Here is a 26,320-nt window from a genome sequence, read left to right as displayed (position 1 = left end):
GCAGGATTCCGAAAAAATTACGGAACAAATGACCATCTACAAAGTATAAAAACCCTGATAGAGAAAGTAGTGGAATACAATAAACCCCTAGTTCTAGTTTTTATCGATTTTCATAAAGCCTTTGATACAGTTGAACTTAGCAAAATATTACAGGCGCTTAAAAAATGCAGGCTAGATTATAGGTATACAAAATTATTACACAAAATATACTTACAGGCAACAACCACTGTCAAATTACATACTAACAGTAATCGCATAAAAATAGAACGGGGGGTTAGACAAGGAGACCCAATGTCACCTAAACTTTTTAATACGGTCTTAGAACATGCTTTCAAGAGTTTGGATTGGATGACAAAGGGAATAAAAATAGATGGAGAATACCTAAACAACTTACGTTTCGCCGATGATATAGTCATAGTAGCTGAGGATCTAGGTATGGCAAGAGAGATGGTACAAGAAGTCGTTGTAGCTACAGAAAATGTTGGTTTAAATATAAACATCTCAAAAACAAAAATAATGACAAATTTGGTACCCAACCAGAACATCAGTATTGGTGGGAAGGAAATAGAACTCGTAGATAGATATAAATACCTGGGACATGAAATTACGATTGGCAGGGATAACCAGACTCATGAGCTGAAGAGAAGAATCGGTCTTGGGTGGGCAGCATTTGGAAAACTGAGAGAAACTTTTAAAAGTGAGTTACCCACATGTCTAAAGAGAAAGGTATTCGATCAGTGCGTCCTCCCAGTCTTGACGTACGGATCAGAAACACTTACCTTAACTAAAGCCTCGGCTACCAAACTAAGAGTCACGCAGAGAAGAATGGAGCGGTCAATGTTAGGAATAACTCTGCGAGACAAAATCAGAAACGAAGAAATCAGGAGAAGAACAAAGGTGACTGACGTCATCGAGAGGATAGCCAGGTTGAAGTGTAGATGGGCAGGACACGTAGCCAGAATGACAGATGGGCGATGGACGAAGAGGTTATTGGAATGGAGGCCAAGAGAAGACAAGAGAAGCGTCGGTCGACCGCCTACAAGATGGACTGACGACTTAAGAAAGGTAAATAAAAACTGGATGAGGGCGGCACAGGATAGATGGGGTTGGAAACGAGGGGAGGAGGCCTACGTTCAGCAGTGGACTTTTGAGGCTGGATGATGATTAGATAACTACACACATAATCAACATAAGTACAGAATTTGGTTATCTTAGATAAGGAGGTGGCAGAGAAAAAAATAAAAAGTTCACATAACATCTTGTTCTTGCTCTTGTGAAAAGTTTGCGATTTCTGGGTTATGGCAGATGATTATAATGACAATGGAGAGATAATTGTAGACAAAGAGAGTATCAATAATACCTGGAAAATTACATTCAAAATTTATTTTTTGATGAGAGAGAGAACTATTCCCCGATACCTACGGAAACAAGACCGCCTATACTAGAGGCAGAAATAACAACAGCCATAATATCACTAAAGGAAGGGAGAGCTCCAGGACCAGACAGAGTACAATCGGAATCTCTTGATAATGAATCTTTACGAATACTATGTAAAATCTTCAAAAATATCTATGACACAGGCAATATCCCAAAAGTTTGGCTAGTTTCAGAATTTATTACCTTACCAAATAAACAGGGAGCAAAATAGTGCGGAGAATATAGGCTAATAAGTCTAATGAGCCATAAATTAAAACTTTTTCTTAAAATTATACATCGTAGAATATACAAGCTATGCGAAGAGAGGATACAAGACACATAGTTTGGATTCATGAAAGGCGTAGGTACAAGAGATGCACTGTTTAGTCTACAGGTTTTATTTCAAAGATGCAGAGATATGACTTGCGATATTTACACCTGCTTTTTGGACTACCAAAAAGCATTTGATACAGTTCAACACCGAAAAATGATGGATGTTCTAACAAATGCCCAAATGGATGATAAAGACCGACGTATAATAAAAAATTTATACTGGAACCAATCAGCCACAATAAGAACGAATCTTGGAGGTAATAATAATAATATCGTATGGCATTTTTGCCGAGGAAATCCTTTCGGATAGTTCCGGCGCCATTTACATCTTTAACCCTGTTTTAAGTAACTAGTGCCGATGTACACTAGCCCAGGGGGACCGACGGCTTTACGTGCTCTCCGAGGCACGGTGAGACGGCTCGTGTCATTATTGGAAATGAAAATGGTTTGTCTTTGGCAGGGCTCGAACCCACGTCTACTGGCGTATGAGGCCAGCGTTTATGCCGTTACTCCACGGCCGCTCACATCTTGGAGGTGAACCAACGGAAGCGAACCAGATTCTACGAGGCATTAGACAAGGTTGTATACTTTCACCTATATTATTTAACCTATATTCAGAGGAAATATTTAGTGAAGCCTTGGAAAATTGCGAACATGGAATACTTCTAAATGAAGAACGCCTAAACAACATCCGCTATGCAGACGACACCGTTATTTTTGCAGACAGTTTGAACAGTTTAGGGCAACTAATAAACAAAGTAAATAAAGTAAGTGAAAGATTTGGACTTCAAGTAAATATATCAAAAACTATATTTATGATCATCAGCAAAAATTAAATTAGAGACGCTCAACTACTTATCAATAATACACCAGTGGACCGAGTAAAATAGTATAACTATCTTGGAACAAGGCGATCACTCATAAGAAATAAAATATAGAATAGGGAAGGCTAGGAGTGCATTCAATAACATGGCCAAACTCTTTAAAAGCCACAACCTTAATCTGCAGATAAAAATAAGGCTCCTACGATGTTATATCTTCTCAATATTGTATTACGGAGTTGAATCCTAGACACTCACTGAAGCAATGGAGAAAAAACTTGAAGCCTTCGAGATGTGGCTATACAGGCAAATCCTAAGGATATCATGGACGGCCAAGATAACCAACGAGACCGTATTACGAAGAGTGGGCAAAGAAAGAGAGGTGATGTATATCATTAAAAGCAGAAAGTTAGAATATCTCGGAGACATAAAGAGAAACGGCACTAAATACAGATTACTGAAGGTAATCTCTCAAGGTAAGGTATTCGGAAAGCGAGGAATTGGGAGAAGAAGAATATCATGGTTAAAGAACCTGAGAAAATAGTTCTCCACAAAAACAACTAATCTATTTAAAGCATCAGTTAATAAAATAATTATAGCCAGAATGATCGCCAATATTCGAAACGAATAGCCACTAAAAAAAGAAGGGTTATGGCACCAATGAATTCTAGGGTCCGACTTATTTCATATGTGCAAATTTTTTGAAATTTTTATTTGGAAAAAATGTTTTATTCAAAAGGGAATATGTCTCAAACTTTTCATTAACTTCGAATAATTAAACTGCTGACCTGTTTATACCAAGAGTGATATTAAAAATTTAAAATGAAAATTACTTATTTACTTGTTTACCCAATTCTTTTTGTCTTGTTTTTCAGGTTGATAAGGGTGAGACAGCTACTGGCGTCCGATATTCGCCGATGGATGTGGCCAAATACATTTTTTGGACAGGAGATGAAAAGGGAGTGACTGCATCCATCGAAGAATTTTTGAGAGAAGATATTGTAAGTAATCATATAATATACATTTTAAATAAATATGTATTGATATGCTGTGTATTTTCTCTCTGTTATGAGATTGATCAGCATTTCTTATTTTGATTAATTAATTAGTTATTTTAATTATTACTTATGGAAAATAAATCCAAAATTAAATCAAACTTTTCAATAAAATTTATCCTCAGGGCTACTTTATTTTAATGTATTACCTTTGATTCGTGGCTTCTAGTATCTCTAGTTGCTTACTTCATCCAGGACAAAACAGGGAAAATAAATATACTGAATGTCATACAAATTCTATAAATATTATTTATTTATCCAATATACCATAAATATGATTTAAAGGTATGCTAAAGCTCAATTTTGTTGCAGCTATTTCTTATCTAATAAATTAGTCTTTAATTCTGCTATGTCCTTTTTTTACAAACTTTTCATTTAAATAATTCGTTATACTGTTCTTACTATTGTATAAAAAAAAACAAAATTTACTTTTCACCTTTTGAATAGACTACTTATTTCGTCTTTGAATTTATGAATGACTAAATGGTGCTGTAGAACTGTTCAACAAAAAATAAACAAATATGGTATGTGATATAAAACAACTTTCTCCGTTTCACAAATAATCTGACTAACCTATCTTTCTCTTCTTTACTTCTTCTCGTGGATTGTGTAGTCCTTGATTCTCCTGCTCCTAGGATCCTTCTCGTCCAAACTGCTTCACAAACAACAACAGCACTAGCTCGAAATATCTCCTCAGTTTTCTCTCTGCTCGATATCTTGTGCAAATTGATACCAACCGGCTACTCGTTCCAGACAGAAACAGGAATCTCTTCGGACACAAGCAGATTTAAGTTCTCAACTCGATCAACGATTTCGTTTCAACACGATTCTGCTTACACGGCCGCCAACTTCACCACTTTACACCGACTTCTTACTTTTCAAAAACTGGACTGCTCTCTCCAGATGTTCACTACATAGTGAAACTTTTTTCCTTCTTCAAGTCAGACTCAAACACTCTATTCTCCTTCCATCCGTCTCTCTCGCCAATCACAAAACATCCGCTCTACACATTACATCCCGCCTTTCATTTCTTAAGATCAAATTAATTTTGTATACAACTTTTCCATTTTTTCAAATTCCATTAGACACCAAAATTACTTTTGTGTTTCTAGATGCTATAACAACTCGATATATTCTAAATTTCAACATTTTTATTTATTTAGCGTATGGCAATTTGATACACAACATTATCACACATATGTTATAGTCTAACATCTAATGTATTAATATATTCAATCGACGCTGGTGTTGCAGAGGCGGAGTCCAGAGGATCTCCATCATACTTTCTTCGAGGGCATTCGGCAATCATATGCTGGATGGTCTGTTTCTCGGCGCCGCAGTCGCACTCAGCAGAGGTTCTCATTTTACATTTATAAAGGGAATCTGCGCAGACTCCATGACCCGTTCTTATCCTGTTAAGAGTTGACCATGATTTTTCGGGGGAGGTCAAAACCTGGTGGAGTTTCTGTGATGCATGGTGTGTTTCTCATTATTAGGTTCGGTCTGTCGCTCTGCATGTTCTTCCACTGGGAGTTCATTTGGAAATTGTTGGAACTCAAGTTTATTGCATCTCTAGTCGGAGGTTTTCTGGAGCGCAATCGATGTGAGTTAGCGTCGGCGACATATGTGTGTATAGGTAACTGCGGGTTGTTAAGCAGCTTTTGGAATTCTCTAAGCAGAGCATGCTGACTACGAAGGTTAGGTGGAGGTATGTGGCTCAGTAGTGGAAGCCACTCCACAGGTGTAGACTTGATCGTTCCAGATATGAGACGCATGGCGACATTGAGCTGAGTATCTATAATTTTTGTGTGAACGCTGTTCAGCCAAACAGGGGAGCAGTATTCAGCTGCGGAGTATACGAGTCCAAGGGCTGAACACCGAAGTGTACTTGCTGTTGAGCCCCATGTAGTCCCGCAAAGCTTCTGTATGATGTTGTTACGGGTTCTCAGCTTTGCTGCGGTGCTCTCAAGATGTTTCTTAAAGGAGAGTGTTCTGTCCAGGGTGACGCCGAGGTACTTGGGATTATAGTTGTGCGTGAGCAGTTGGTTATCAATGTACACTTCAAGTTTTGTGTGGGCCATATTGTTGTTTAGGTGAAAACAGCTAACCTCGGTTTTTTTGGGGTTAGGTTTAAGTCTCCATTGTTTAAAGTACTTAACCAGGCGTTCCAGATCTTCCGTTAGGATTGCCTCGGAGTTTTGTATTAAGCAGTTTTGAGTTGCAAGTGCCCAGTCGTCTGCATATCCAAATTTTTTAGATCTGGTAGGGGGCATATCAGCTATATACATACTAAATAGCAGCGGTGCAAGTACGGAGCCCTGGGTGAGGCCGTTGTTAAGCGTTCTCTGTTTACTCACTGTAGTTCCCATGGTTACACGAAAGTTTCTACTGCTCAGCATAGTATTTATGAGTCGGGCGGTTGCTTTGCAGGGGATTATTTTCAGGAGCAATTTCAACAACAATGGTGTTTACCGTCTTTCCTTCCAAGAAGCATTGATAAATGTCCTATTGTTTACTTCAAAGCGAATAAATGTACTTTCCAATCCGACCGTATAAATTGTACAAGTCCGTTCATAGAAACACTAATACTGAACGATTTTCACTTCCAACGAAACACTGCTTATGACTAACTAATACTATTTACATTTTTTTTGCCATATACAGGGCGATTAAAATCTATGATCTCGTGATCTTTGGCATAAATTAATTTTCTGAATTTTCCCCATAAAAATTATATCACAGTATGTATAATTGTGCAATGTAAAATACTTATTATTAAGAGTACAGTGGAACCTCGATAACTCGGATTAATCGGGACCGCGGCCGATCCGGGTTATCGAAAATCCGGGTTAGCCGGAGAGCATTCTAAAAATTAATAAAATACGGTATACTTATAGATAAAGTCCGTTATAATTAAAACAACAAGAAATATATATGCACAGTAATACACATCTAACTTACCTATTATAGTTGTAGTATAGACAGTATAGATAGAGTATTGTTCATTTCTAGGTAAAAAAAACTCACTCAGTTTCGGTTGTGTCAATTTCGTCTGCCATCGTAGCGATGTTATGTTATTTAAGAACAGTGGCTCTTTCATTGTTTAAAGTTTAAAAGACCATTGTTCTAAAAATAATTTTTTAAAAGACAGTTGAAAATAAATAAAGGAATAAAAGGTGCCTGTTGTTTGCGATAGCCCGATAATGGATAATAAACGTCGCTCTGCCGCCGCTGCCGCCGTGTGCCATGAGTCATTTTTACCGTATAGTTCAAATTACATAAATACCCATTATCTCTCAAATATTATATTATGGTCGAAGCCAAGTTTTATCAATGAAACTCGATATTTTTAAGACATTCCAGAAGCGGCTACAGATAAAATGTTTTAACATAATACATACATTTTTATTGTTGAAATGTTTGTCTGATGAAAATCGGTCCGGGTTAGCCGGACTTCCGGGTTATCGGGGGCCGACTTATCGAGGTTCCACTGTATATCATACTCAGAACGAGAGATTAATTGTTTCTGGAAACGTTCCGGGAAGAAGATCAAGAGGACAATCACCAACTAGATGGTCCGACCAAACTAAAGAATTCAGCTGGAAACTCATTCTGCGAAGCTCTTAGAGCAGCTGAAGATAGAGACCAATGGAGAAACATTGTTAGGAATATTGGAAGAAATCACGATCCTCAGTAATGGGGAAACGACAAGAGAGAGAGATTCAGAATTTTGAATATAATATACTTTTTGACACGCTTATGCTTCTTCTTAAAGTGCCTTCCTCTCAGTGGCAGTTGGCTATTCCAATTGCAAAGTTTTCCCTGTTTTCAGTCGACACAGGGTGTCCCGAAAAGATTGGTCGCAAATTTTACCACACATTCTGGGGTCAAAAATAGTTCGATTGAACCTAACTTACCTTAATATAAATGTGCTCATAAAAAAAGTTACAGCCCTTTAAAGTTACAAAATGAAAATCGATATTTTTTAATATATCGAAAACTATTAGATATTTTTTATTGAAAATGGACATGTATCATTCTTATAGCAGGAACATCTTAAAATAAAATTATAGTAAAATTTGTCCACCAAATAAAAATTTTATGGGGGTTTTGTTCCCTTAAACCCCCCCAAACTTTTGTGTACGTTCCAATTAATTCATTATTGTGGTACCATTGGTTATACCCTATCCCACGAATATACGACTGTGATGGATTATTTCGACAACGAATATTTTATTGTGCAAAATATGAAGAACGAAAATAAATTGCAAATTACATTACTGTTTATTGGAATAATATTAGAGCCATTTACTTTCATACTTCTTATGTTGCACACTGAAATATTCGTTGTCGCGATAATCCAAAACAGACGTATGTTGGTGAAATGAACCATAAACACAACGTTTTTAAAACTTTTTTGCCTCTTAGTATTTTCTCGATATGCCAGTTTTTATCGAGATGCGGCTTCTTTTTAAATATATTTACATAAAATTTTTATGGGGATTTTGTTCCTTTAAACCTCCCAAATGTTTGTGTACGTTCCAATTAAACTATTATTGTGGTACCATTAGTTAAACACAGTGTTTTGTCTCTTAGCATTTTTTTGATAAGTCACCATTTATCGAGATGCGGTTTGTTTTTAAAAATGTACCTAAAAATATAAATTATAAATAAATTTTCAGATTATTAACATGTCTATAATCGTACTTAACCATATACAAATATGTGGTGGATTCGACAAATATTCAAAATATCTCGATAAACACTGGCTTATCGAAAAAGTACTAAGAGGCATAAAAGTTTTAGAAACATTGTGTTTAACTAATGGTGCCTCAATAATAATTTAATTGCAACGTACACAAAAGTTTGGGGGGTTGAAGGGAACAAAACCCCCATAAAATTTTTATGGGGTTCACAAGTTTCACTTTAATTTTTTTTTAATATGTTGCTTCCATAAGAATGCCACATGTCCATTTTCAATACAAAATCTCTAAGAGTTTTCGATATATTATGAAAAAAAAAATCGATTTTCATTTTGTAACTTCAACTGTTTGCTGTAACTTTTTTTGTGTGCACTATTGTATATAGGTAAGTGAGGTTCAATCAATCTATTTCTGACCCCAGAATCTGTGATATAATTTATTACCAATTTTTTCGGGACACCCTGTATATTCAAAATTTAATCTCTCCATTATCGAATGTTTCTTAGCCGCGATAGACTTTTCGTTCCTAGTTCCTTGTTCCGTTAATATATCCTTTCACTATTAGTTGAGTATATTGGTAGTTTTTATTTATCAGTATATTTAATACAAATACCTTTAGCGTCATTTAACCCTTGCAGGAATACCTCTACTGCCCATCTATAATTATTGGAATTTGAGCCACAGGTCGCTTCCAAGTAATATTGCTCCAAATTATACATAAGGCTATGGGTACATAATTCGCAAATATTTTACGGGTATCCCTACTTTTTCTGTCTTTACACGGCAAATTACGCGTAGTAAAATTCACACTGGTATGGATATGTACAAATTACTAGAATGTCATTCTACTTGAAAATGTCATCATTAACCCATTTAGCGCCAAAGGTGCGAAAACGCACCATTTTTTGTAGAATTTTTCTTTGACAATTCGTTAATTTTTTTTAAGTCTTTGTATTTTTTACGCAACCAGAAGATATAAGTGTAACTAAATTTAATTTTGTTTAATTTCCAAACTCATGCTTTCACCACAAAAATATTTTCTAAATGTCCGACATTTTCAATCCTTCGAGACAACTTTATTTTTACTGTAGTAATTTTATTGGCATAACACTTTTGTGGTCAAATAAATTAAAACATTATTTTTTTAACCTATTTGTACACCAATTGTTATAAAAATACAAAAAAAAAATTTTCTGAGTCATCAAATATCGTGTTTGAAAATAATGGTTCGATAACGAACCATTGGCGGAAGTCGACATATAATCCTGTCTGATCAAGAATAAGTTCAAGGTGATGCACAGGCAGTAATTTGTTCGTTGGGATATTTCTTTATTATGTGTAAAAACACGTATCCACTATGCTTGCTCTTCGAGCTCCTGCAGCTGCTCCACATAATGGACACGTTTGGCGCTCCCGGTATGTGCAATTGTGCGCACTCTGCCTCGGCGCTCCAATCTGCGGCGGTTTATATGTAAGGGAGCGCATACACCGTATCGACTGGAGAAGTTGCAGGGAGCGCGGAGCGCAAGAAGTTCGTGAGCATAGTGGATGGTGGGCGCTCTCGGACCATGCAACAGTGTGCGCTCCGCCTCAACGGTCCAATGGGTGGCGGTTTATATGTAGATGGTAGCAGTTGCATGGAGCGCGGAGCGCAAGAGGTTTGTGAACATATTGGATGGTTGGCGCTCCCGGACCGTGCAAAAGTGCGCGCTTCGCCTCGGCGGTCCAATTGGTTGCGGTTTATATGTAGAGGAGCGCATGCCGTATCGATGGGAGCAGTTGGAGGGAGCGCGGAGCGCAAGAGGTTTGTAAACATACTGAATGGTAGGCACTATCGGACCGTGCAACAGTGCACGCTTCGCCTCGGCGTTCCAATTGCTGTCGGTTTATATGGAGAGGAGCGCATACCGTATCGATTGGAGCAGTTGCAGGGAGCGCGGAGTGCAAGAGGTTCGTGAACATGGTGGATGGTTGGCGCTGCCGGACCGAGCAACAGTGCGCCAACGACCGTGCGGCAGTGCCTCGGTGGTCCAATATTACGAACGTAGTGGATACGTACCTTTAGAAAGGCGGGTATTCTGGTATTCAGTTTTGTTATAATCTAGGGTGGGGGAGGGGGTAGGGGGCTACATAAGGGAGGTTGTGTAGTGTTGTAGAAAATATGTCGATTTGTCGAATTTATGCAACTGGCACAGTGCAAGATACAGGATTGGAAAGTGTAAACTGGAAATATCTAAAATAATTTCTAAAAAAGATAGAGGGCCGTTCGACTTCCTTTTTGAGAAAGAAGCTGAAGAAGGTGTAGGCAATGTTCTAATCATACTATTTTTGTTTATCAAAACTTCCAGATCCATTTACACTCTAAATGTTTTGAGACTTTTCACAAAAAATAAAATTGTGTATTTCAATTTTTATATCTCATTTCCGCCAAAGGTTCGAAAACGAACCATTTTGTTGTTGTGACACCTGCCATTATCAAAGTGTAAAACAATTTTTTTACGAATGTTTAAGTTTATTTTACTCTAGTTAATCAAATATATTACATATTATTGCAGTATTTCTTTGCTTGGCGGTTAATGGGTTAATTTCAAGAGATGGGTTTTGAATGTTCTTGGATAACTGTTATTTTTATAATTGGAAATTATTAATTCAGTTAATAAATGTGATAATTTTTTCAATAACTATGTATTCAGTGATTGTAATAATTTATTTGTACAACAAAGACTAATACTCAATCGAGAAAAGAGGAAAAGTGTTAAAGTGATTTTTTAATAATATATTGTTATGGAACGCTTACAATTTTGAACATCTTTAACAACAAAATACTTGGATCACAGAATATATTATCCTGATGTATTCTCTGCTTGGATCTTCCACAAATAATACACAATAAATAACTTTTTATTAAGTTCACGTCTTAAATCAATTATTTATCAAATACACTATATTTCAATAATATTTAATCAATAACTCAACATATTCCCGATGCAATGTCAAATATTTAAAATTGTCACTGATTGTCAGTGTCTGACTGACAATATATGCTGACAATATTATATTCGGCCGAGTGCGTTGTAAGACAAAGATAGATTTGGAAAATATTACCACGGCATTGTGTTTATTTTTTTCGAATCCTGAAGAAACCAATAAATATTTTTGAAAAATTTAAACGCAGAATGAAAGACTAAATTATTACCGAGGGACGAAAGTCCCTTAGAATAAATAAAAAGTTTATTTTGAATGATATATTTGAAATTGAAAATCACACTAAATTTTCTCTTAGTTTTTCACCCCTGTAACTTATTAAAATAAACATTATAGAAGTTCTCAGGGACTTTCGGCCCTCGCTAATAACGCGATCTTTCATTCTGCGTTTAAATTTTTCAAAAATACTTATTAGTTTTCTCAGGATTCGAAAAAAATGAATCCCCATTTGAATTGCATTGCAGCCGAAAATACGCACCGATCCTCATAATGTAGAATATTTTTAAGCAATGCTGCTGTAATTCTCAAACACCTGGTAGTGAGAGACTCCAAAAAATTTCTTTCAAACTCCATCCAAAACCCGCTCCTATTTTTGAGCTCAACGTAACTTTTGAACAAATAGAAATAAAGTAATGGAATGAAGTTCAAAATGTTTGTTATTCCATGTGGTATCCTAGTTTGTTATGCATTTACGCACTATCTACCACTAAAAATGGAAAAACTACCCCTGGAAGGGGGTATGCAGTATTAATTGACTTGGGCTCCCATGTCTCTCAAAATCAGTAGGGGCTGAAAATCTGAGCTCCTCTTGCCAATGTCACCTCGAATGTCTAATCTTTCAGCAATCTTATGGCTTCACTTCTTCTTCAGGTTCCTTCCCCTATCGGAGGTTGAAAATCATCATCGCTATTTTAACTTTATTAGCCGCACTTATGAACAATTCTAATGAGCTGCAACCGAACCACTCAAATTTCTTAGCCAGGATATTTTGCGTCGTCCTGCGTCGTCCTGGGTTTCTCTTCCTTTGTATCTTCACAGAAAGCCACTATTCTCTTCAAAGGCAACTCCCTCAACTGGCTCGGCTGCATAAATGCTGACCCCAGGATCTGCCTCCAGGGCCTATGCCAGGCACTTACAGAGGATATGTGAAGAGGTTTCCTCTCCTCATCATTTACGGAACCGTGGACCATCCGCCAATCCAAGCAGATGAAGGTGCCGTCACACAGGTGCTGAGTCTACACAGGCGAGTGAGCATGCTGACCGTCAGGGAGCATCTTCTACGATTTAGACTAGATGAGGAAGATGGGCTGTGAGATTTTTGGATGGCCTCACTATATGGAGCTTAGCCTGTCTCAAACCTCCACAATTGGCCCAGGAGTTCTGTAATCTCCGCAGAAGAAGCTCCCTGAGATTACCCCGACCAGTACTGAAAGGCACCCCAATTACAAGTTCGAGTTCTACAGGCAAAGTTGATGAGCCCGTTCATTATCATTGTTAAAACCTTGTTCTTCTACTATTACGGGAAAAATCGCGGAACGAAGCTGAAAGATTTCCGCTACTTTTTTAGGGTTATTCCTTTTTATGCATGTTCCTCATCGTGAAAAGTAACAAACTTTCAAGTTGCATGAAATAGAAAATCACGGACACAGATCTATTCTCATCACATATTTAGATCATAATAAACACCCTTAAGTTAGTAGTCTAGGCACCAAATAGAGGTCACCGTGTCCTTTTCAATTCTGATGGACAAACTCAACGGTTTCTTATGAATTTTAGGCTGCTGATTACGAATTTCGAGGGTGCATTTCGATCCGAGTGGTCAAAAAATTTTATAAACAATTTAATTGTTTATTAATTGTTTATAAGGCTCTGGCTGATAGACTAAAAGAGATAAAAAAATGTTTTAAATAAAATGTGTTCCTTAATAAAAAACGAAGAAAAAATCGCTTAGTAAACTTAAATCCAACAATTGGACGGCGTTATGCAGAAAGCTACCAACCCTCAATAGTGGCAAACTGAGATAATCAAGTTTAAAGTTTTTATTGATTTAAAAAATCTGTAGGATATGTTGCTACTACTTTGTAACTTTTTTTTGACTGTGGATAATTATTTTGGTATTTTCTACATGTTTAAATATTTTAATTGTAAATTAAAAAGAGAAATGGCAAATTTTTGTGGATTGGTAGGTTTCTGCATTTTGCAAATTGGGAAATTAATGAGGAATATTTATAATCAATATTAATACCAACAATATTAAATAAAAACAACAGTAAAGTTAGAAAAATTATTTTTATTTACAGGAAGTTAAGGATATGAATATTTAACGTATTAATTTAATAAATTTTAATATTAATCTACTTCATCCACTTCAAAATCTAGATCTTCAACATTGACATTGTAACCCTCAACATCTTCAGTTACATTGGCACCCTGCAAATTTTGATAAAAAGTCAATGCATCAACAGGAATAAGGTGCAGCATTTCCTTTAAATTTTGTAATTTCGCCTCAGCGATAGGCTTCCCGTTAGGCCACAGTGGTATTAAATCGCTAAAGATTTCTTCGTTAGCAGGTCTACCTCGAGAAGATTTTTTGATAGAAATTTTTTGATACGGTTGTGAAAAATCGTGTTGTTGTATCATTAGCCTAAATGAGTCAGACTTTTCTATTTTGATTGACCTAATCTTCAACCAATTAATTTTTTCTTTATCTTCGGTGACTTTGCGATTAGCAATTTTTTTTCTCAATGTTTATTACGCCTAAAAAATATTTGACGTGCATTGGGGTTACTACCAATGGTCTCTGCTTTCTACAAGAACGCATTACCTCGATATAGTCATTTGGGGTATATAATCTTTGCTGTCGTTTAAGAGCCGACTCAATATCACTGAAATCAGTGTCGTTGTGCGTGTTTGTGCGTGTCCCATGCAAAATTGATTTAAGCATAAGTATTAACTTAATATTTCGATTTTGCCCACCGCAAGAATCACACCAAAGCGTAAAATTTTTGACTTCTGGAGTTAATTTAGTTGTAACATGTTTTATAAGGCAAGAGCCTATTTCTTGGGCGCCCCTTCCAGCTGAACCTTCTACCCAGACTTAGCAGTATCCTCTATTTTCTTTAGCACTGTGTATTCCTGCATTATACACCCACAACTGACGCTTATAAAATACGATGCCTGTAGGTATTCTGGGAAGCGGTAGGGTTTTATCTAAGTCAAAACTTAAACACTCTTGATCTGTTTGTTCAGTCACTATCTTGAAATCATCGCTTCTCATTGTCTGTGCCTCCTCTGCAACTTGCAAATGCTTCGTATGTTCCTGCTTGAACTCTTCTTTTTTTTTCTTCATCCTTTTCATTATCTATTTTCATTTTAAAAGTATCGCAAACATTGCAACTGTCTTTTTTTAATAGCTTTATTTTCAAATTAAATTTCGTGTAGAATACGTTCTTGTATGACATTAAGCTTACTGGATTGGTTTCTTCCTGCTTGTACATGTCATACATTTGTTGTAAAGTGATACCAGGTGGTAAATATTTCGCCTCTGTTTGTTCCCGACGGTGCGGTAGTGTGAAATGTTTTTAGGTATTTTATTAATATGACTAACAACTGCTTGAATTCGTTCATCTGCTAATTTTTTTTTGCCTCCCTGCTTTAAACCTCTTTGATCACTAATAGGAGCCCGACCATGTAATTTCTTTAAAGCAGTGTTTACTCGAAATGCAGTTACTTTTAGAGTATTTATAAAGATTTCTCTACAGACTTTTGTGTCCTTTATTTTATAAATTCGAGATAATTTCCTTTTTTCAATATTTCTACAATAAGACCTTTTTTTTCAATCTCGGATACACTAGCAGCAATAAAATTAGTTTGAGCATCATATGAATTTAGCGGCCAAAACCCCTCAAATTCATATTTTCGACTTTCAACAGAAACATTTTCTGCACATTTAGATGTACAGTTACAATGGAAAACCCCAATATTTGCAGAAAGCTACCAACCCACTTGAATGCAAGTGGCGCTTCATTAAAATTCTACCAAGTGGGTTGGAAAGTTTCTGTAAATTAAAAGTATACTACCAAGCGGGTTGGTAGGTTTCTGCAAATTAGAATATCAGATAAATTTAATATATGGCTTAGCATTTTTATAGTTTTATAGGTTATATATTAATCTAGAGGTGGTAGGATTTTACAGAATGCAGAACTCGTATTTTGTTGTCCAAATATACATCCAACCCAATATCTGATATATTGAGGGTTGGTAGCTTTCTGCATAACGCCGTCCAATTAGAACTCAAAATATTGTAAAATTAGTGCACAATGCAAATTGCAAATTGCAAAATAAGTATTTTTCGAAGATTTATCGATCGTAACTCGGCTTCTACGCATGAAAATGAACCCTAGAAGTTCATATTTTAAAGCTTAATTAATGTGCTTCCAAACAAAGTTTCTTTAAGTGTTAAATTACTTTATCTTCATTTGTTTTAAAGTTATACCCGTTTGAAGTTATAATTTTCTTAAAAGAATTGTACATTAATTTGTTTATAAGGGTTTCAAGCAAATTTGAGCTATAAACATTTATACTTTAATTAACAATAATGATAGAAGAACTTAAAATTAACAATTTGAGCTTACGAAAATGTTCGTAGGTTTATTTTTGGCCAAGATATCGATATTTAAATGGCGCGCTATGAGGCGCAAGATGGGCTCACCGCGTAAACGTTCACGCGCTAACTTCTCGATGCAAATTATGATTTCTATGTATACATACGTTATCTTCATTTTTCATTTTTGAAGATCCTAATAAAATTTTATCATATAATTCTTGTAATTAAATCATCATACTGTACCTCGTATCACTTTCCATTCTGTTTACTTTTTCTTATATTTTTTGTACTACATGAGAAAAAAACATTAAAAACTAATATTTCAGAAGTATAACTAAAAATTAAGTTGATTTTATTTATTAATACTATTTTAACAAACATTTTTTTCATGCATCTTCATAGAGATATACAGGGAACCACAGCTTTTTTACATCTGCATAAGTTCTTAGAGAAATTTTTACAGTTACATGGTGGTACTAAGTCTGTTCTTGTAGGCAGTAAAATAAAAACTTTTTGGGGCTTCAGAGTCTATATGAATTATCTATATGATATCCATATAAAGTGGATCTAGTTCTTTTGCAGCATCATCAAGGCCCGTCAATTGTGTGTATGCCGCCACATCATAAATGCATGTTTTATATGCAATGATGATGCTGCAAAAGAACTATATCCATTTTTATATCTTTATCACATATTGGCTCATTTGAATGTGTAGAAGCCGAGTTACGATCGATAAAGAGTCGAAGAATACTTACTTGACTGTGAGCCGATCTTGCGCCTCATAGCGCGCCATTAGAATATTGAAATCTTGACCAAAAATAAACTTACGAACATTTTCGTAAGCTCAAATTGTTCCTTTTGAGTTGTTCTATCATTATTGTTAATTAAAATATAAATATTTATAGCTCAAATTTGCTTGAAACCCTTATAAACAAATTAATGTACAATTTTTTTAAGAAAATTATAACTTCAAACGGGTATAACTTTAAAACTTTAACTATACTTTTTTTAAAAGGTATAACTTTAAAACTTTAACTATACTTTTTTTAAAAGCCTATTAATTAAGCTTTAAACTAAGACTCATTTGAGCCTTCTAAGGCTCATTTGCAGGCGTAGAAGCCGAGTTACGATCGATAAAGCTTCGAAAAATACTTATTTTTCAATTGTCAATTTGCATTGTGCACTAATTTTACAATATCTTAAGTTCTAATTATTGGATTTAAATTAAGTAAACGTTTTTTTGTTTCATTTCTTTTAAGGAGCAAATTTTATTTGAAACATTTTTTTATCTCTTTTAAAATAAAAATGTGTACCATTTTTATTCGGTTGCGATGCGAAGGCAAACCAATCTTACTATTTAATTAGAATACGGAGTGCAGTCCAGTTCCTTTAACAGCGATTTTCTGCTCTTATTGGAGCTTCATCAGAAGAAACGTAGGCACTGTTCTCCATACTCCAACTAAATTGCATCGAGAGGTTTTCCCACACATCGCAACCAAATGGATGATAATAGGTGGCTAGCGCCATCTGGCAATTGAAAGACGAAGCAAGTTTTCAATCCTAATAGTAAATTAATAATATTGAAAAATATTAAAAATCACTAAAAGATTTTTAAATTGAAAACTTATTGGTACATTTTCATGGTAACACCTCCAAGACTTCTATAATTTGCAAGTCATATGGATGCTGCAGTGAAGACGAGAGGGAAGGAATTCTACACTTTGCAATTCACATCCCCCGTCTGCAGCCGGCAAAGTTCCAACTGAAAGATGCACCTGGTTACTCTACGGAGTAATATTATTTCAATATTATTAATTTACTATTAGGATTGAAAACTTGCTTCGTCTTTCAATTGCCAGATGGCGCTAGCCACCTATTATCATCCATTTGGTTGCGATGTGTGGGAAAACCTCTCGATGCAATTTAGTTGGAGTATGGAGAACAGTGCCTACGTTTCTTCTGATGAAGCTCCAATAAGAGCAGAAAATCGCGGTTAAAGGAACTGGACTGCACTCCGTATTCTAATTAAAGAGTAAGATTGGTTTGCCTTCGCATCGCAACCGAATAAAAATGGTACACATTTTTATTTTATTTTCGTATTACTCCGTAGAGTAACCAGGTGCATCTTTCAGTTGGAACTTTGCCGGCTGCAGACGGGGGATGTGAATTGCAAAGTGTAGAATTCCTTCCCTCTCGTCTTCACTGCAGCATCCATATGACTTGCAAATTATAGAAGTCTTGGAGGTGTTACCATGAAAATGTACCAATAAGTTTTCAATTTAAAAATCTTTTAGTGATTTTTAATATTTTTCAATATTATTAATTTACTATTAGGATTGAAAACTTGCTTCGTCCTTCGTCTTATCTCTTTTAGTTTATGAGCCAGAGCCTTATAAACAATTTATAAACAATTAAATTGTTTATAAAAATTTTTTCACCACTCAGATCGAAATCAACCCTCGAAATTCGTAATCAGCAGCCAAAAATCCATAAGAAACCGTTGAGTTCGTCCATCAGAATTGAAAAGGACACGGTGACCACTCTAGCGCCTAGACTATAGGGCACTAGTAGTGTTTATGCAATTGTTTTAAATAGAATTATTACTTCTTTGTCAATTCGTAAACTGGCATAATGAAGAAAATCGTCGTAACAGATGCGGTTTTTTTTACAAAAGAAAATTCAATTTTCACACAGATGCCCCTAGGAAACCCCCTACTTATTACTGATGTAATTTAAAAAGTTTTTACTCCTTGATGTCACCTTTTAGTAATCTCAAAGGTATGAGCGATAAAATCGTGATCAACTGTTATTGAAACCCAACGGTTCAAAATTAATTTACATTTTATAAGCCAATTTCTAACGTCAATAATCCCAAATAACTCATCTATAAGAAAACAAGCCTCTCAAATAACACAATTTAATTTTTTTCATTTATCTTAATTTTAAGTTACTATGGAGACTTTTGTTCTTTCTTGAATTCCTAACATCTTTATTGTCGTTATTTTTTTCATATTGCTTTTTATACTTCTTTACACGCGATACGCGTAATAAAGCCTCCAGCTGGAAAAAAACTGTCTTCTTAAAACCAATATGTATTTTTCCCCAATTTTCATAATCTTGATTCTAAATAATAACGTACGCCGTTTCTCATACCATACATAATTTATTATTTATCAAAGAGTGGCCATAAAAGCCTGCCGAATGCGTCTAGAATGACAATAAGCTTTTTCACTGTTTGTTTTTCTTTTGTTCGCGAGTATTGAAAAAGCTCTCCTCATAAACGTCTGTCAAGGTTACTTTTATTACGCCTGGCTTGAGTAATAACGTACTATTTATATACGGTACAAAAATTTCTGATGAAATTATTGTGCCGAATAGTATCCATTAACGTTTAATGATTCTCCCATTTCCTTTTGCTATGTGGATGTTGCCGACAATGTTAAAATATAATGTATAGACAAAAATAACGTGACCTATAAAGAAAGCTAAGGAGACATGAATGAGTAACATGAATCTTATAAAAGTAACAAGGAGTGTGTCTAAAAACTGTGACAAACCATATCGTAAGACGACAGAATAGGGCTTTTCATTCACAGTCATATGTTTCGAGCTTCTGTCATATGTCGTATAATCCGTGTATATTAATATTGTAGACCTCCGATAGCACTCTGATGCGCTATAGGGGCTTTCAATCAGCGAAGTGCTTATCATATGGGAGCTCTGGGTACACGGACTCCCACAAGAAATCCTACCCCGATCCATGCAGGTCAGCGTGAGGCGCTCTATTTCCGCTATCTCTAGTGACTTCTATTATCTTCGATCTGAATTGCTTGCTCGGGCGCCGAGTCCCCGCTCTGAGCTACGTCCAGTTCGGTGTGGGCCATTCTTGCCCGTTTTTTGGGTATTGTTAGTATTTTTCTGTGACCTTCTCCTATTGTTAATGTTTTATTGATTTTTTTTAGTGGTCGTAGCCGTTTTTTGAGTTTTTTTAGAAATCTTTGGGAGATGTCTGAAACGTATAAAAGTCAACATTAATAAAATATAATGCAATGCCAAAGGTGAGCACGTTGTCTTTTTTGATAAAGGTACGATTATCTAGCCTTTATTATATATGTACTAATATTTGCTGTTTGGGTCTTCTGTGTCTCCATCTATGGTACACATAATACCTTAATATCTCTTGCAGGATCCGGTTTGGGTGGTCTTCTATCTCAGCAAATTTTTTTCTGGCTTTTTCCTCCATCATATCCAGTACTCTTATTTGTTTTAGGCCTCTAAATAAGAACCGTTCGGCGACGTATCTGGGCAAGTTGGCAGCTTCTCTGAGGCAGTTGTTGTGTGCCGCTTGTATCTTTTTTTTGTTACTTTGACTTGTGTGACCTCATTCAAGAGATACGTCTGTAATTATAGGCAGTATAATGCTATTTATCAGTCTTAATTTTGTTTTCATGGCTAATTTGCTTCTTCTTCCGGTGAGTCCTCTTATTGTAAATTCGTAACGTGTAAATTGAATTATTGTATTTACTTTTGTAAATTTTGGAAACCAATTTTTATTACGTGGAAACCAATTTTTATTACGGTTGCCACTGAAATTACGTTTATCAATTTAATGCCCCAACATCAGGATAAACATTTTTAGCACATTTCATATTTCATGTAAAAATATATTCTGAAAATTGTGTCTTAAAATAAATATTATATTTATTTATTTAGCGTATGACATTTCGACACATTTATATGGTTACAATATACAATAAATAAGTTAAATCAAAATTGACTATGTATAAAAATTCGTAAGCTGGCAAACGTCGATATTTTTAATCTAGTTAATAGACCTATGCCATGCAACAAGTAATAGAAAAAGCATTAAAGAAAAATAGAAAAATAAATCTGAGCTTTATAGACATGGAAAAAGCCTTCGACTCAGACAAAAGAAAAGATATATGGGAAAGCCTAAAGAAGAAGGAAGTAAGTGAAGAACTGATAGAAGCAACAAAGAGTATATACATGAAAACAACAAATAAAGTAAGAATGTTAAATATACAGTCAGAACCATTTGAAACAACTCAAGGAGTTAGACAAGGGGGAAGTCTCAGCCCCGTGCTATTCATAAATGTAATAGATGAGATAGTGAAAGAATGTAAGAAAACTTTCAAGAAATACTGCATCGGTTGGAACAGAATACAAATGATAAACGCTGAGATGTGTATATTTGCAGACGACATAGTATTAATTGCGGAAACAGCACAAAAACTGAAATACAACTTAAAGAAACGGAACCTAGAAGCAAGCAAATACAACTTAAACGTAAACAAAGAAAAAACTCAGATAATGAAAATATCAAGGAAACAAGGGACGGAAGATCAAATAGAAGTAATGCTAGACCAACATCAAATAATACAGACAAATTCATACAAATACTTAGGAACAGTAATCAACAACAAAGCAGACATAGAGGACGATCTTAACAACAGAATGGAAAACACAGGAAAACTATTCCAAGCCCTAAATAGAGGATTCCTTAATAACAAAAAAATATCAACAAAGGCCAAGATGACAATATACAAAACAATATATAGACCTACGGTGACATATGGAGCAGAAAATTGGATATTAAACAAAAGACATCAGAGCAGAATACAGGCGGCAGAGATGAAATACCTCAGAAGAACGATCGAAGTAAAAAGAACTGATAGAATCAGAAATGAAGAAATAAGAGAAAGACTCAAAATCAAACCGATACTCGACTCAATCAAGGAGAAAAAATTGGCTTGGTTCGGACATCTAACCCGGATGGACAATAATAGACAAGTGAAATGAGTGTGGGACGTCAAACCAATAGGTAAGAATAGAAGAGGAAGACCCATTAAAGAATGGAACAGTGACATTTCGCAGATAAGGGTAAGACTTGGCAGGAAGCAACACAGATAGCATCCAATAGGAAGGAATGGAGAAAGTTCGTTAAGAGCTAGGACAATTCAGAAGAATGTAAAATATTGTAATTTAATGAATTGTATTATAAATATGGCCCAACACCGAAAGGTACAAATGGGTCTACTTATTAAGTAAGTAATAGACCTATGTAGGTGCCGCAGTCAGGTAATCTTCGTGGCACTGCTTCGTTATGTGCTTGATAGTTTGGACCTTTCCGCAGCTGCATGATGGTGATGGTAACTTACCCCATATGCGCACATCGACCGTGTTTAGTTCTGATACGGTTATGTATACACCAGGTCTTACGTGGTAGGTCAAATCCAGGAGGTGTCTCTGTGATGCAAGGTATAATTCTGTTTGGTTGAGTTTCCGACCATTCATGGGTCTAATTGATGATCATGTTGAACCCGGTGGTTGCGGCCAATTCTAAGTTTGGTATGGAAGATTTTTTGGAGCGTAGTCGACTTTTGGTTGCTCCTTTTGAATAGTTTCCTTGATAGCAGATTGAGTATGTGACGGTGTGGTGATGGAATGTAGATTTGTTCACCTCAGCGCCCATTCTCATGGTGTTATTCTTGTACTGTTGATCCATAATTGTGCACAATATTCAAGTACAGAATCAACAAGAGCTATGCCTGAAGACCTGAGTGTGGATGCCGATGCCCCCCATGTTATGCCACAAAGCTTCTGAATGATGTTATTTCTACTTTTTAGCTTCTTGGCAACTATACTTAAGTGTTCTATAAAGTTAATTGTTCTGTCCAAAGTCCAAGTATTTTGATGTTTATTGTAGGTGAGGCGTGTGTTATCAAAGTTAACGTTAAGTGTTCTTGACGCCAAATTGTTAAGGTGAAAGCCGGTTACTGCAATTTTAGACGCTTTTGGGCTTCTGTTCAGCTTCGCCCAATCATCGGCATAAACTTTGGTGGTGTCTATTGTCGGCATTTCTGAGATGTAAAGCAGCGGTGCGAGTACCCAACTTTGTGACAGAACATTTTTGAGTTTTCTGGGTGTGCTTACTTCTGATCCCAGAATTACTTGAAATACTCTGTCGGTGGTTAAATATTCTATTAAACTAGAGGATACGGATACGAACTTCATAACTTCTGGAAAAATGAGGATGACACGACTTTGTAGATGAATATTTAATATATTTTACATGATCTGGGTCTTTAAAGAAAGTCCAAAAAGACAAAAAAACTGAGTCTAAAATATGAAGAAATAGAGTTCTAAAAAATAATCAACACTATCTGAAACAGTACAAACTTGCGGTTTCAAACTAAATTCCACTGTAAGTAGCTCCAAATACAAGTAGCTTAAGTATTATGCGTGGCCTGTCCTGTGGTGAAACTACGAAAGGTAGACACATCTTGTTAACCCGGCACCTGCCACGTGGCTTTGCAAGGCATCAACTGCCACGTGGGGTGCTCACAGCACCCCTTCAAAATTTTCTGTGATCTACTTGTTTATAAACAAAATAATGTGTTGAGTTACACAAGAATATAAAAAAAACATGTTTTATTAACTTATTAGCTACTAATATATTATAAAAGTTAAAAAATAAAATTAAAAAGGTGTTATAAGCAAATTAGCAAGTACCAACCCATAATAAATGAAGTGATGTAAAATATCTAAGAAAATTAAAATTTATTGAGTATAGAGAATATATTAATAATTTAGATCAGTTATTACAATAAAAAAATGTAAATCTGACCTGTTTATCAAAAACATAAAAAATTTTTACTGCCAGATGATGACACCCCAATTCGAATTTAGAGCTACAATTTCAGAATGACACTAAATAACCACTTCAAACACAAACAGATCTATGCTATATAATATTATTGAAAGCTACTATGACGCACAGGACGGTTAACAAATTTGAAATACCAAATATTTGATGAAAATGTGTTATGGGGTGCTGGTAGCACCCCACGTGGCAGGTTCCGGGTTAAAAATAAACTTAAAATCGAAGCCCTCCTCGAATACAGAAAACTTTTCAACTAGTTAGGCACACCTCAGATTTAATCTAAATAAAAAGCTGTACACATCATCTTCATAACAAGTTTTCAGGGCTTACGAACTTTGGGTTAGTTTTATTTGAACTTTGATTACCACCGGGGATGTTACAAAATATATTTATGTAAAACTCGTTATCAAATATAATAGTTAATAGTTAGGGAGACCGGGATGCTAAATTTGTAGTTACTAAAGCGTTGTGGAGACCTATTGGGTTGTGAAGATTAGGTCCTAAACCAAAAACATTTAAGATTTAAATTTTAGCGGGGAAGTAAGCGGGTACAAATTTTTAAGAGCCGTTTTTTCCAATTATAGCGCCACATATCCATACTTATATTAGAAAAAATGTCTCGAATAGAAGTTACTTACTTTTACGTAATGAATCCAAATCTGCAATAAAAAATGGAATTCATAATCCCATTTGAGACTTTAAAGTTACCCCCCACCTTACCTTCCGGGGGGGACGTTTAGGTGTCATTCGATAAATTTTTGAAGAATATACCTATAGACCGGGAGATATTATACAGAAGTTCAGCCACGATTTTCTAAGTCCTGCCTTTTGCAATACTGGAAGGGTAGACGATGTACTTACAATCTGTGGAAACATCCACAAATTTCCTGTGACATTTTCCTGTAAAAATTAGATTTTCCCAAAAAATAAAAATAGGGTTTTGCGATGAATTTCTAAGTCCTGCCATATCCGTAGATAGACAGGATACTAACGATTTTATGAAGAAAATTTTTTGTGCATTAGGGTTGCAAACGGATTAACGGAGTATATATGTATACAAACATGTGAGTAAAATAATGAAATTTTCATGATTTTATAGGTCCTGCCAACTAAATAAACTAAACAAATTTATTTCAAAATGATCAAAAAAAATATTGGCATGACGTCCCCTAATATTTAAGTATACTTATCTCTTGGAAAATTCTGCGGAAAATTTTCATCCTGATTCCGTGATTTTCTTAGTCCTGCCTTTAAAAAGTTATAATATTCAAATACAATCAATACCTTTTCGGTACTCGGCAGGAAGGCTAAACGGTTCTTGTAAGACGGCAGGAGTCCTAGATTTGTAAGAAAATTCGTGAAAAAGTCAACGATTTTCTGAGTCATGCCATTTTGCACATGTTTCAAGAATCTTAATATAAGTCTATTTATAAAGAGGCAGGATGGTTTTATGGTTATTTTGTATACAGGGTGGGGCATTAGTGTGACAAAGTCCAATTACTCGTTTGTCGTAAGATATACGAAAAAAGTTATTTAGGTAAAACATGTGCCACAGATAGGACTATGATTTAACAGTATTTTCTAATATACAGGGCTACCCGTTTTCAGAGGGTGACACAAATTTATGTTTTTTTAAATGGAATACCCTGTATATTTTTACATTTTTGGATTCTACTCGATGTTCTCTTTAATAAAATATAGTGTTTTGAAATATTATACGAGGTAGTTTAAAAAATAATTACGTTTTTTTGTTAATTTTCTAGGAACATTCACACCCTATACATATTGTTAGTGATTTGATATCCAAACTTCTATTAATTTATGTTTAAACGATTTTTAATATAGTCTACTATTGTCAGTTATTAATAATATACCAAAATGTTTAATTTTAGTATACGGGGTTGGTTGAGACTCGGAATGAGTATTTTCTGAGTTTTCTTAAATGGGACACCCTGTATTTTAGTATTATAATAAAATGATATTTTATGGTACCTTTTTAGGTGGTTTTTGGGGTTTCTGAACAAGAATGTCACATTAGAACAGATCTTTACTAGTGCTTGGGGTGACTAATATACACGCCATATTTTTAATTTCGAGGCTTTCAGACACTAAAGTGATGCAAGTAGATTACTCGAGGAGTTTTGTGGTTGCTGAACATGAATACGCCATCAGAATCGTCCTCCAAAAACTCTCTAAATTCGAGATCAGTCACCCTGAGCACCAGGTGCTCCGAGGGTCGGTTGTAATGTCATATTCGTGTTCGGCCATCCCAAAAACCCTCGAATAATCTGTTTTCTTTAATTTATTGCCGATATCCCACCAAACTCCAGATGACGTGCCAGAGCAGCAACTCTGGGCACTAGGTGATTCGGAGGTCGGTTCTGCTTGCGTATTCGTAACTCCATAAACCTCCCAAATAACAAAATTTTGCCCTTAATACACTGATTTTGACAGGTTTATGCACTTTTGGATGCATGTTATGCACTAAAATGCAATTTCCACCCATTTTTATATTGTACGCCTTTTCCTGATGTTATCCTGAACACAATGCAAAAAGTTGCAAGTAGATAGATGCTGTATTTAAAAATCGATTTATTCTGGTGTTGTTAGTGTTAGCACATTTTGCCATTAAATATAGGAAACAATATCAGGACAATATCTACAATCCTACAATATCAGGAAAACCAGTTGAATGCGGCAACTTAGCGCCTGTTACA

At 35.5% G+C, this 26,320-nt stretch overlaps 1 protein-coding gene across 5 annotated transcripts in view; it reads left to right on the top strand.

Moving 5' to 3' along the window:
* The window catches only part of LOC114336036 (uncharacterized), a 1,032,611-nt gene that overhangs the window by 935,971 nt on the left and 70,320 nt on the right, over positions 1–26,320 (top strand). Inside the window, exon 7 of one of the 5 annotated variants that reach the window (XM_050642551.1) lies at positions 3,446–3,571. The exons of the other annotated variants lie outside the window; for them this stretch is intronic. Coding sequence (XP_050498508.1) covers positions 3,446–3,571 — 126 coding nt within the window. The remainder of the gene's footprint in view (positions 1–3,445; positions 3,572–26,320) is intronic. 5 annotated transcript variants of the gene reach the window in all.

This window comes from Diabrotica virgifera, chromosome 2 (genome assembly GCF_917563875.1).
Source record: "Diabrotica virgifera virgifera chromosome 2, PGI_DIABVI_V3a".
Classification (NCBI taxonomy): domain Eukaryota; kingdom Metazoa; phylum Arthropoda; class Insecta; order Coleoptera; family Chrysomelidae; genus Diabrotica; species Diabrotica virgifera.
The sequence above is the reverse complement of the archived record's forward strand: the minus strand, read 5'-3'. Positions and strand labels throughout refer to the sequence as shown.